The sequence below is a fragment of the Fundulus heteroclitus genome, chromosome 15, assembly GCF_011125445.2.
Source record: "Fundulus heteroclitus isolate FHET01 chromosome 15, MU-UCD_Fhet_4.1, whole genome shotgun sequence".
Taxonomy (NCBI): domain Eukaryota; kingdom Metazoa; phylum Chordata; class Actinopteri; order Cyprinodontiformes; family Fundulidae; genus Fundulus; species Fundulus heteroclitus.
The window spans coordinates 1754505-1768163 of NC_046375.1; the positions used below are offsets into that span (position 1 = coordinate 1754505).

At 39.0% G+C, this 13659-nt stretch overlaps 1 protein-coding gene across 2 annotated transcripts in view; it reads right to left on the minus strand.

Moving 5' to 3' along the window:
* fam184a (family with sequence similarity 184 member A) overlaps nt 1-13659 on the minus strand; it is a 210500-nt gene that overhangs the window by 115496 nt on the left and 81345 nt on the right. For both annotated transcript variants that reach the window (XM_036147195.1, XM_036147196.1), the window contains exon 2: nt 2319-2438. In XM_036147195.1, coding sequence (XP_036003088.1) covers nt 2319-2438 — 120 coding nt within the window. The remainder of the gene's footprint in view (nt 1-2318; nt 2439-13659) is intronic.

Below are 13659 nucleotides of genomic sequence, written 5' to 3' on the forward strand. Positions count from 1 at the left end.
CAAATGACTATTTCTGTCGCTGGAGTACAACAGTGGAACTTACAGGCTGTTCAAGCACTTCACTAAATTTATATTTAAGTATAAGGGAAAAAAATTATGAAATGGATTGTAAAAGTATCTAGAATGTATAAATATATTTGTCAAAGCCATGCTCAGGGCATGACGGGCCATTCTTTGTTTATTATTACCTGAGAAGGGGGTGGGGTTCATACATGGTCTGACATGTTTTTGTATACATCTGAGACCTTGTTTTGTGTAACGATAATTTAAATACAATACCATGAAAAGAATAAATGAATTTCATCCGCTTCTGTAAATTTAATCGATTAAAGAAAAGCTTATTTCTAGGATAATGAGCCGACCGACAGGGGAGGCGAGACCCCAGAAATGATCCCACCTCCTGGATTTCAGCTTTAATTAAAACAACGGGTATTCGATGAGACATGAAACATGGCGGGGATTTTTTCTCATAAAGAAATCCATGCATACAATATAGTGAACTCAGCAGTAAACATAGCCTCCTTGCAGGGTCTTTGCACCAATAATAGTCCCGGTCAGGGACTACTTTGTTCTGTTTTGTTTTTTTTTAGTTTTCAAACCAGCGACTCCTTCAGTGGCCGGTGAACCAGCCCAGAGTTCTACCATCATCAGTTCTAAACCCCGTTTCTCACAAAGAGTTCTCTTTCATTACGTCTGGAGACAGAAAGACCTACAAGACAAATTTTCAGCTGATAAAATATTGAGGAGTTCATTCTGAAAAGTAGCCGAGCTCCCCTGCATCAGATTATTCCCTGCTTTCCTGGCTGACCTGATAATACGTCACAGCAGCTCTTTATCTTTAATCTACAGTTCAAAGGGGGAAAAAAGGCCTCATGGTTGGAAATAAACAATTTTTAATTCCAGGTTTTCTTTTAAAGCCACATTTCTTTATACATTCATTTAAACAAGGTTCTTCTGACCAAGAACAAGAAAGACCACTGGCCTTTTTATACAGACTGAACATTTAAAAAAGATTGTCATCCATTTTTAAGTAAAAAAAAAAAAAAAAAAAAAAAAAAAAAAAAAAATATATATATATATATATATATATATATATATATATATATACACACGCAGATATATATATATATATACACAGTATATATATATATATATCTTTGATGATTTATAATCATCAAAGTTTGAGTTTCACTTTTTTCTAATGGATGACAGAAAATATTTTTACTATAACATTTGCCGAGGTCTTCGCTGCTGGGATCGGGTCCTGCCTCTGGATTTAGCGGCTACAGATGCTGCCTTGCAGATAAACCCCTGGTCTGCTATACCAGAGCATTTTAAACTGTGATGAAGAACAAGATGCTTATCCCCATTTATTAAAGCTCCAGATAGTTTTTTTCAGATTCTTTCTGAAGCGTCATGAGGATCATCTACAGCTCTGGGGAGAAGTTTATACATTATGAGCACGAATGTCGTGTTCATTTAGGGGTTTTGATGATGATTATGATGCAATTAGAGTCAAACACCGGGTTGGTTGCATATTTCACCACGCTTCATGGAGGACCTGGCACAGTTCAATTAATTGGCTGGTTTGCAGGCACAGATCCGGCATTTCAGGATATTTCACACATTTCCAACAGGAATCCACTCCAGAAGCCTAATTTTATGCAGCTGTTTCTACTCATAAACTCTGTTTTAATGTGTATTTACAAGTACTTCCCCTGTTGGAACACCAACGTCAGCCTTCTGACCCAAACTGTGATTAAACATACCGAGGGACACAATGCTAATGAAAACCAACAAGACACTGAATCCACCGAAGATATATTTGGTCACAAAACTACAGTTCTATGACCAAATATATAATAACACATTTTCAATTTCAAGAATAATAAGAATCATACCAAAATGGCACAAAAACATTAAGGGTCCGCCTGTTTTATTTTCTTCAATCCAAACATGTATAACTTTTCAATTGCATGTTGTGTGGACACCAAACTTGCTACGGCTGTAACCAAGATGTTGTAGTTACAATGTTTTATCTTTATTTCCTTCTTTACAACAAAACTAAGAAGTTTTGTATGAAAACATCTGTTTTTCGTTTAGGCGGAATACATTTTTTTGGGCATTTAAATCTCATTTACTTAAACCCAGAATTATTTACTCTCAGATTTTCACATCCACATCATCCTCCAGGACTTTTATGTTAGCCGATAACAAGATTAGCAGTTTAGGGATTGTAAAAGTTGCAAAATGCCATATAAAGTTTGAGTATGTATTTTTTTTTTAGGAAACAGACCGTCAGGTTTGAGGTCTCATACCTGCAGAATCTTCTCTCTGGTCTCAGAAAGAATCTGCTGCACCTCCTCTTCATGCGCCTCCTTCAGGGTGGCGATGGCGGCCTCGTGTTCGTCGTTTTTTGTGTTCAGTGCGTAGATAACCTGCAACACGGAGGACAGACAGACGGCGGATGTTAGGCGTGATCATTGTCAGGATTTAATGCGCCGTTAATGCTGGTTTACAGACAGAACGCAGCGCTCCAACATGTTAGATGTGCGGGACCTGCTGCGCCGCATATACTTCGCTGAAAATTTAATGCAGACATGAGCCGCAAACATCATTTTGAGGACGAGGCGCAGAATGCCAAAACTGCAGGATGAAAGGCTGGTTTCTGCCGAGGCTGTGAGGAAGACATGCAGAAGTTTACAGGACAGAGAAGCTTTGCATTTATTCATGAACAGCAGCCGGAGCGCTACACAAGTATCGGAAACGTGCAGGACGCCATCAGAAAGTCGACTCAGCTTGAATGGTTTAAAAACTGCGGCTCTTCTCATCTCCTCTTGGAATTATAACAGATGATCATTAATTTATTTATTTTTTTACATTTGAAGCTGCTGTCAGTAAGTCAGGACTTGGGCGGTTCTGGCGGTAGTAAAACGGGCCCTTCACTGCAAAAACAGAACTAAAAATAAGTAATATTTTCTTAAAATTAGTGTTTTTGTCCTTGATTTGAGCAGGAAAATATGATGATTCGCCAATGGAATAAGATTTTTTGCACTTAAAATAGGAACAATTCATCTCAATCATCTTATTTCAGGTGCAGGATGTCTAATTATCTTATTTTAGTGGTCAAAATACTCATTCTATTGGCAGATAATCTTCTTTACCTGCTCAAATCAAGGACAAGTACACTAACTTTAAGAACATTTTACTTATTTTTAGATCAGTTTTTGCAGTGTTTGACCCTAAAAGGAGAATAAACACGTGGAAGCATTACACTGAAAAACGGATCTAAAAATAAGTAAAACGTTCTTAAAGTTAGTGTATTTATCCTTGATTTGAGTTGGTAAATAAGCTTATCTGCCAATGGAATGAGTATTTTGACCCCTTAAATAAGATAATTAGACATCCTGCACTTGAAATAAGATTATGGAGACGAATTGTTCCTATTTTCAGTATAAAAATCTTATTCCATTGGTTAATCATCTTATTTACCTGCTCAAATCAGGGACAAGTAGACTAAGTTTATAATTTTAAGAACATTTTACGTATTTCTAGCTCCATTTTTGCACACTGCAAAAATGGAACTAAAAGTAAGTAAAATTTTCTTCAAATTAGTGTCTTTTTCCTTGATTTGAGCAGCTAAATAAGACTATTTGCCAATAGAATAAGAGTTTTGCACTTAAAATAAGAACATTTCATCTCCATCATCTTATTTCAAGTGCCGGATATGTAATTATCTTATTTTAGGGGTCAAAATACTCATTCCATTGGCAGATAATCTCATTTAGCTGCTCAAATCAAGGGAAAATGTACTAATTTTAGGAAAACTTTACTTACTTTTAGTTCCCTTTTTGCAGTGCAGTGTACTGACTTGTGCACGTGTGCCGCAGATCTCCCTAATCAGCGGGGAGATTGAACGCAAACGAGTGGATCTACCCGCCGTGGCATAAGCTCTGTAATGCTTCGGCATTTCAAATAGACAGACACACCGTGTAAATGAGCTGCAGCGGCGTACGTAGCGCTCCCAGTCCAGGGCCCGCGGTCATGAATTAGATATGGGCTGGTGCTGAGCATCAGCGGGGGTTAACAACAACAAGCAAACTGTTGTGCACGAGAGCGACCTTTGAACCCTAACCCAAAAAGACACACGGCCCGTCCGGAGAGCCCTGGTCTGACGGCGCGGTAATCCCCGGCTCACAGACATGGGTTTCACTTTTCCACGTTAAAAAACAAAAAACAGAGGCAGCGTTTCCGTCGCTCCTGGAGAACCGGGTCAGTAATTCAGGGCACTGAGGCGGTTTCTGGACCAGAGTTTAGGAGGAGGAGGAGGAGAAAAGACGGCGTAGACGGGGACATTCTAAAACGCTTAACGTGAAAAAGCTTAACGTGGCTTAAGGTAGGAAAACAACGAGGAATCATCACCAAATTTCGCATGGCCATATCTTGTCATGAAGACTTAAGCCTGTCAAAAACAAAAAAAACACCCCGAAATCCAACGATTATAGAAGATATCTCACATTAACGTTTTCTTCTTCATTGGCGCCTATGGCGAGAAAAAGGCTTAACGTGGTTTAATGTACAATGATCACCAAATTTCTCTCATGTATTGCTCCTCATAAGCACATGAAACTATCAAAATGTCAAACCCAAAGTCCAATTATTATGGACGTTATCTAACATTAAGCGTTTCTGCTTCATTGAGGCCTATTGAAAGGAAAAAGCTTAACGCAATTCAATGTACCTAAACAACGCTGAGTGATCACCAAATTTCTCTCATATATTGCTCCTCATAAGCACATGAAACTATCAAAAAATCGAAACCAAAGTCCAATTATTATGGACGTTATCTGACATTAAGCGTTGCTGCTTCATTGAAGCCTATATTAAAAGAAAAAAGCTTAACATGGTTCAATGTAGCCTACCTAAACTCAGTGATCACCAAATGTCTCGCTCATATTTCTCATCATGTCCACGTAAAACTATAAAAAATATCGAACCCACGTTAAGCTTTTTTCTTTTAATATAGGCCTCAATGAAGCAGCAACGCTTAATGTCAGATAACGTCCATAATAATTGGACTTTGGTTTCGATTTTTTGATAGTTTCATGTGCTTATGAGGAGCAATACATGAGAGAAATTTGGTGATCATTGATCGTTGATTAGGTGCATTAAACCACGTTAAGCCTTTTTCTCGCCATAGGCGCCAATGAAGAAGAAAACGTTAATGTGAGATATCTTCTATAATCGTTGGATTTCGGTTTATTTTTTTTGACAGGCTTAAGTCTTCATGACAAGATATGGCCATGCGAAATTTGGTGATGATTCCTCGTTGTTTTCCTACCTTAAGCCACGTTGAGCTTTTTCACCTTAAGTGTTTTAGAATGTCCCCGTAGATGCGATAGGAGACGCTCACGCCCACCTCCTCGGGCTCCAGTGAGATGAAAGGACTCCGTTTGACTCGGGTCTGCTGACGCTTCGTTAACAGCGACTCGTTTGCCTCCTGTGAAGCCGATCGTCCAGTTTGGCCATGTTTTTATCTGCAGACGTCCGCTCTGCTCCGCGGTTTAACGTCACAGCGCGTGTAAACCAGCGGCTCGGTGTGTTTACATGAACGTCAACATGGGAGTAAATTAGCCTCAGGTCCTGCTTCTGACTGTGGACCATGTTATAAGCCCATCTTAAGGGCTCAGACTGAAGCAACACTGTAGTGGAGACACAAATGTGCAAATCTTCACTGCATGTGTGAACTCCATAAACTTTTAAACAGGTGCTGCTCTAAAATTAAAACTAATTTTGGCACTTGCTAATTTATTTATTACCTCGGATGGCTCCAAAACACTTTTCTGTGTACTGAGGACTTGTGCAATGCATGAGCTCTGAGCCACAGGGTTCTTGGTAGCAGGCCATGTCGACCCGCCGCTCTGTTACTTTTTATTTTTTTTAATTTTGTTTATCCAGGCTCTGGGAATTTATGCAAACAGCAGGGCGGGTCTGGCTGCCTTGTTGCTCTGAGAAAAGGGCCAGGCAGAAATGATCGCCACGTTAATTGACTAAACGTATGAAAGGACGGAGGAAAAACATGGAGTGTTGATTATTCCTGTGATAAAAAAGTTTGGCACATTCTGCAGATATTCCATTTAACTACTTGAGCTTGTTTTTATGAGTAATAGAAATGCATAAAACGACTTTTTTTTTTTAAAACGGAAAAGCAATATTTTATTGCTTAAAAATGCAATAAAGGCATTTCTTTAGAGGACATTTGAACATTCGTAGCAAAGGATGCATCTACAGCTGAAAAAAATAAAGGTTTTGTATATTTCTGATGCGTCTCTGCAGGTCTGAGGCCTCCCTTCCAACAAATGTGGCCCAGATTGCATGTTCTGCAGGTCAAGTGACCAGGTCAGACGTTTTAGGACACACTGCAGGGAAATGTGACCCAAATCCATATTTTAGCTCAACTTCGATCTTTTCATCCCTCCCAAAAATCTGATCTGTGCCACTTCCATATGTGGCACTAATTCAGATATGAAGCGGATATTTTTCAAAGCGTCCGCACTCTGAGCAGCCATGTTGCATTTTAACCATCTTTTACGTCACTCTCCTGTCTCTCACCACACATCCGCACACAGTAGCAGCAGCTAGCGCTCCATAAAAGCTCTGTTGTTAATAGCTGTGCTGCTTTTTTCTTACCTTATTTAGTTTTGCTATGATAAGATAAGATAAGCTTTATTGATCTCACATTGGAGAAATTCACTTGTCACACATCGGCTTAGTGATCAAAAGAAGGTGCCAAAAGGAGGAAAAGGTGCGTAAGGTATAGACAGTGGGTCCACACATATATACAGTGTATCAAAGAAAAAATAAAATAAAAAGTAAAAAATAAAAATACAAAGGAAATAAAGCAGAGATTTCACATGACTATATACATTCAGGGTGGCTTATATCCAAATACAAATACAAATTGTGGTCTGGTCTTAATTTTCGGCTCCCATTGCCAAGCAGCTTTATAATAATAATAATAATAATAATAATAATAATAATAATAATAATAATGAGAGATGCAGGCTAGCATCTGCGCTTTTGTTTCGAGGGTTTTTTTATGAACGAAACTTTATTGAACACTTCTAGAAACAATTACATTAACCATTACTTCTGTGAACAGTGCGCTGCTGTGTGACGTCTCCTGTTATCTGCACATGTGGGTCGCTTTGCGGTCTTGAGCCGGTCAGCCAGCATCATGATGGTGGTCGCATTTAATAGTAATACGGCCACCTTAAAAAAAAAAAACATTCATTCATTCAGTGTGAACGTAGCCTTAGATCTGGTCCACATCTGATCTTTTCAAGTCACATTTGAATGACTTGAATCCTAAATGTGACTCCAGTGGGAACCACTAAGGCAGATTTTTTTTTTTTAATCTTTATTTTTAAATGAGCATCAGTGATACATTATATGATTTCGATTACAAGAGACATGATACTCATATTTATATTTTAACCCCAATCCCATGTTAGACACCAATCCAAACAAACAAAAAGAAAAAAAATAAAAAATAATAATAATAAAAAAATAAATAAAGAATGAAAGAATAAATAAATAAAAATAAACGAATAAAAAGATTACATACAAATATATATCCCAGTTTATACACAAATGAGCGTACATAACAAAAAAGGGCAAATATCTCGGCACTCCAGCACCGAGGCTGGTACACATGGGTTCAATCATAAATACAGATACAAATACAAACGCAGAATAACTGCCAGGTGATTATTAAGTGGGCACAGTTTTGAGTTTACTTAAGTGTGTCAGTATTGGACCCCAGATAGAGAGAAATTTGTCCTTGGACCCCCTTAGAGTATATTTTATTTTCTCTAAATGTATGAAGTGTGTCAAGTCACTAAACCACAAAGATGCCTTGGGTGGATTTTTGGATTTCCAATGCAATAAAATTCTTCTGCGTGCAAGCAGCGTTGTGAAAGCAATTATATTTCTATGGCCTTCTCTTAATGTTGAATCTCTTCTATCTGTGGCACCGAATATGGCCATAGCTACGTTGGGCTGAAGATTAATACTCAATGCTTCTGACAATGTTTTAAAGATGGTGGACCAGTAGGTTGCCAGGGCTGGGCATGACCAGAACATATGTGTTAAGTCCACTAAGGCAGATTTAATGCGTCTTTGACGTTACTTTCAATCGACACGTGTCACGGCTTTGCGCCAGCAGCAGCTGGAGGTGATAGCAGTTAGCATTAGCAGTTAGCATTAGCAAGACAGTGCTTCGTAATCTGTTGACGTTCCAAAGAGACAAAAATGTTTGCGACGACTGTTCTGCCTTTGGAGTTAATAATGATTTTATTAAAAGTTGCCCTCAACTTGCTGAAGTTATGAATGAACCCATCAGTCCTGGCTGCAGACTCTGTTTAGCCAGAAGTCTGTAAAATGCCCAAGTTTCATTTTCTCTTTCTTTCCCCCTCAGCACCCGCTGGCACAACAAATGGCGTCTGGTGGACACTTTAATCCATAAAACCCATTTCTTCCATGTTTGCTGGACCAAAGCGGGCTGCGTGAAGTCATTAACATTGTTCTTTGGCGCATGCGGGTCTGTTTGGAGCAGCAAGCAGCTCACACTGGAGTCCGAATTTTAAAAGTAATAGTTTTCAGAAAGAAAAAAAATCGTCGGTGCATCTCCTGCATAAGCCATATATTATGCACTTTTTGAGATTTCTGGCTCAAAGGAGGTCAACGAAGGGCAGAGGACACAGAAAACTCAGACGAGACTGAAACATTGTTTTAAATTAATAAACTTAAAGTCTATGGAAAGAGAGATTAAAGACAATTTAGTAGCAAAGCTAATTGGGCTGCTCTAAATATAATTTAAAGCTATTAAAGAGCAAAAACACAATGAATTTTACACCTATTATTAAATAAAAACAAAGTCAAGAAAGTAGCAGCCAGGTTCTGCTAATTAAGACCCTTAATTAATGAGTTCATTGGCATTAATTAGAAAAGGAGTTATGTGCATTAATGTTAACAACAGCAACAGGAAGGAGACACATCAGCAATGACCTCACAGGAGCTGTTGCTGCAGATCAATGTAGGAAAAGGACATTAATACGGACAAAGTGCATCACGCTGTAGTGAGATCCATTATTCACAAGTGGAAAACATTGAAAACAGCGGCTAATCGTAGCAGGAGTGGACCTCCCGGGAACTTTAACCCTGGGATGAAATATCCAGGAGGTCCATCTGTGGAGGCGTTAGCATGGAAAAACGATAAAGTTCATGATAGGAAAGGCAAAAAGAAGAAGGCTGAGCAGGTATGTCTTGTTAGGACAAGTTTCCACGACAAAAGCCTCTCCTCCGTAAATAGAGATATGGCAGGAGGTAAAGACCAAAGTGGAGCTGAGTGGCCTTAATCCACAGAACTCAGAACATCAGCACCTCTGATCAGTATGACGCTGTGGGCTTGTGTTATGGCCATCGAGTCAACCATAAACCTTCCCTCTACACCACAGCATGCTAGAGTCTGTCTGTCAGCTGATGATTGGTCCAAACTGGGACCAATGGCCTAGTCAAAGTCCAGACCTCCGCCTGACCGAAATGCTGTGCTGGGATTGAAAGGGAGCTGTGCATAAACCAGTGATCCATCATTGTAAAGTTCTTCTTCTACAAAGATGTGGGGTACCGATGAAGTCCGGCAGGAAGTTCAGGATGTTGAATCATGAGATTATTTAGCTTTCACACACAGCTTCCTGTCGTTGGCTTGGTTTTTAGCTCCATATGCAACAAGGTTGTCCCGTTTCTTTTTACAGCTAAGCTTCTGTTTTGAATGATTTTACAACCTGGTAAAGACAATCTTTAGTATTTTCCTGATCCACCAAAGCCATAACTGAGGGCGTACTTTCTCTCTTTCTTACCATCACAGCATCTCTTAAGCAAACAATATTGTACATTCCAGTCAAGAGCGGTGACGTTGTCAGTAAACAGCAGGTCAGCACTAACATCCACGGTAGAGTGAAGCCTTTTACGGCTTTTTAAAGCTTTTAAAAAGGTTGGAACGCTTTACCTCTCCTTTCCTGTCAGGTCAACTCAACAATGTAGATAAAAAGGCAAGAAATGACGAGCCGAAATTCACCGTCTGCCGCTTTTATCCGCAGCTTTGTGTTCGTAACTGAGCAATGAAAATGCCCAAGATCAGAGACGAATAAGGCTGAGAGATTTTGGTTTGCCACAAAATAAAGCATCTTTTCCTGGGTGCAGCTAAATTATTCAGTCTGCTCGGTCTCTCATCAGCTTAAGAAGGCAGCGTAGGAAGGAGACGCAGCTCTTACAGGAGCTATAATCTCCATCGCGTCCCGAGAGTCATCACCAGACACTTCTGCAGATGAAACGCGCTAATCAGAATGCTGCGGGCTGTGCTGATACGGCCACATAGGAGCAAACACGCGCAGCACCAGCACAGGCTGCCAAGATCCTGGTGAACCGGTGAACCCAGGTCCAAACGAGAGGCAGGCACCATCGTCCATTACGCCGTGTAGATCTGTGCGTCTGAGAGGTTTTTTCTGCCACCCAAAGAAATACCATTCGCTGCACACCGTGTCAGTGGTTCCTACCAATCTATGGTCCTTTCTGGCTGATTTGTTCCCACGTGGTTTATATTCAAGGCAAGGCAAGGCAAGGCAAGGCAAATTTATTTATATAGCACAATTCAGTACAGGGACAATGCAAAGTGCTTTACGTGATTAAAATATAGCAAATTAAAACAGAATAAAAGCAAGTAGGAATAAAATGTAGATAGAAATTAGAACAAAGAAGTGGGGATTCAGTTAACTAGAACAGTTGAAGGCAATCCTAAACAAATGTGTTTTTAATCTTGATTTAAAAGAACTCAAGCTTTCCGCATTTTTACAGTTTTCTGTAAGTTTGTTCTAGATCAGTGGAGCATAAGAACTAAATGCTGCTTCTCCTTGTTTAGTTCTGGTTCTGGTTCTGCAGAGCAGGCTGGAACCAGAAGACCTTAGTGGTCTGGAGGGTTTATACGCTGATAACAAGTCTGTAATGTATTTAGGTGCTAAGCCATTCAGGGATTTATAGACTAACAGAAGTATTTTAAAGTCTATTCTCTGAGATACAGGGAGCCAGTGGAAGGACTTTAGAACTGGGGTGATGTTCTCTACTTTCTTAGTCTTAGTGAGGACGCGGGCAGCAGCGTTCTGGATCAGCTGGCAGTCAAGGACACTGATTCTGGCCTCTGGGGGGGGGGGACTTTCTTAGCCTGAGCAGATCCTCGCCACCAGTGTTGTATAAAGTACTGAAATCTCAGAGTCAAGTAAAAGTATAAGCACCTCTCCAAAATATGACTTTGGTAAAAGTCCAAGTCACTGACTGAAATGCTACTTGAGTAAAAGTCTTAAAGTATCTGAAATGTCTTGTACTTAAGTATGAAAATTACTGTAAAAATAAATGTAGTCAAGTAATGTAATGAAAAGTATAAGTAAAAAGTAAAACAAAGCAAATGCAGTTTGAATGACATTTTTTTACATTTTGGTAAACTTTGAAGGTCAAATTCACTTAAAATAATATAAACCAAGTGCAGGAGAAATTTAGACCAAGTTTAGACAGAAAATACAACCTTTTTGTAAGATTTCAGTTTTCCTTCTTCAAGTAAGGTCAGTGCTATACAAATTCTCTCTCTCTCTCTCTCTCTCTCTCTCTCTCTCTCTCTCTCTCTCTCTCTCTCTCTCTCTCTTTGTAGTAGAAACGAGTAAGAGTAACTAAACCAAACATTGAAAATGTATTGGAGTAAAAATATGCAATTAAGTTCGAAAATATAGTGAAGTAAAAGTGAAAGTTATCAAAAAGAATTATACTTGAGGAAAGTATAAAGTACTCCAAAATATACTTAAGTACAGTAGTGAAGTATTTATACTTTGTTACTATACAACACTGCTCGCCACACACAGCTTGTTTTTCAGTCGCCAGCCCTTTTAAGTAGTAGTAGTAGTAGTAGTAACTTTATTTGTCCCAATATGGGCAATTTTTGTGCCATAGTAATAAACATTCACACTTCACAGATAAAAACACAAGAAACACATAAAATATAAAAGGTGAATAAATACATATAAATATGTGCAGCGCAGAGAATGAATAAAGCGAAGGCCTATATGTATACAACGTGTGACAATCTGCTTTTCCTGGTAGCGTTTAGCAGCTGAACAGCAGAGGGAAGAAAAGAATGTTTGTATCTATTTGTCTGGGCTGGTGGATATTTAAAACGGGAACCAGAGGGTAGAAACTGAAATCGGTTGTGTAGGGGATGGCTGTAATTATCCAAGATGGACTCAGCCTTCCTAATTACCTGCTCTTTGTATATTTCAGTCATGTTTTTCTGTTGGACGCCTGTGATTTTACTACATACCTTAATAATCTTGGATATGGAATTTTTATTCGTTACGTTAAGAAGAGCAAACCAGCAGATGGCAGAGAAAGTGAGTATGGACTCTATAAAGCAGGGATGTCCAAAGTGTGGCCCGGGGGCCATTTGTGGCCCCTGGCCTGATTCTGTGTGGCCCCCAATGGCAATTTAAAAAAGGTTTGGCCCACCAGCACATATGGTTGATGCAGACAGCATTTTTTTTTAGCTTTAATTAGAGAAAATTTATTACAGAAAGGTTAAAATCTTGTAAAATGGAACACAAAGTAATTGTCTTTTAATAACCTCGCTTTTTACAATCTCTTTAATCTCATAGTAAACTAGACCACATATATTCAGTGACGTTTACTCAAACACCGACTTTGATGCACCTAAACCCGCTTTTAATGTATTAAAATTACCTAAATTACTGCAAGTGTCTTCATAGAAAGACTGACTCAATTTCTATTTTATTGCTGAGCAAAGACTCATTTTCTTTTTCCAATCAAGCACAAAAGAATTTGCTAACTGGACGGCCATATTTCAACAAGGCAACTATGTAAACCCCTCATAAGTTTTTATCTACGATGTTTAACACATCCCTTTCCTAAAGAAAAACTGACTAGTTTGTTTAATGATAATATTCCAAGGGTTAGTAATTTTAGTTTCTTTATTTTATTTTTTTGGCCCTCGATTACTTTTGACTACACAATTTTGGCCCCCGTAACAAAAAGTTTGGACATCGCTGCTATAAAGGAAATGTAGAATATGGTCATCAGAGTCTTGTCAACCTGAAACCTGGCTAGCTTTCTGAGGCAGTATAAGCGCTGCTGCCCTTTCTTACACAGCATGTCTGTGTTGCTGTTAAAAGTTAATTTCTCGTCTATAATAGACCCAAGATATTTATACTGGTGAACAATTTCAATGTCTTGCCCATTTATGATGGTTAGGGTAAGTCAATACACATGTCCTTTGTTTTGGTGACATTCAGTTCCAGCATGGCTTCCTGGCACCAGTTTGTGAAATAGGACCTTAATATACTATATGTCCTGCCTTAAGGTTGAGTTTAATATTTCTGTCAAGGCATTTTATGGTGACCCCGAAGGCCCAAGCAGAGCTCAGTTTTAGATTTGACACAGTAAACAGAAGCAATTTGATCAACAGATGTGATTCTTTTATTTCTGTGTCCTGTCTGGTTAGTGTAGCGTTAAGAATTGTTTTCCTAAACCCAAAGAGAGTCCAAC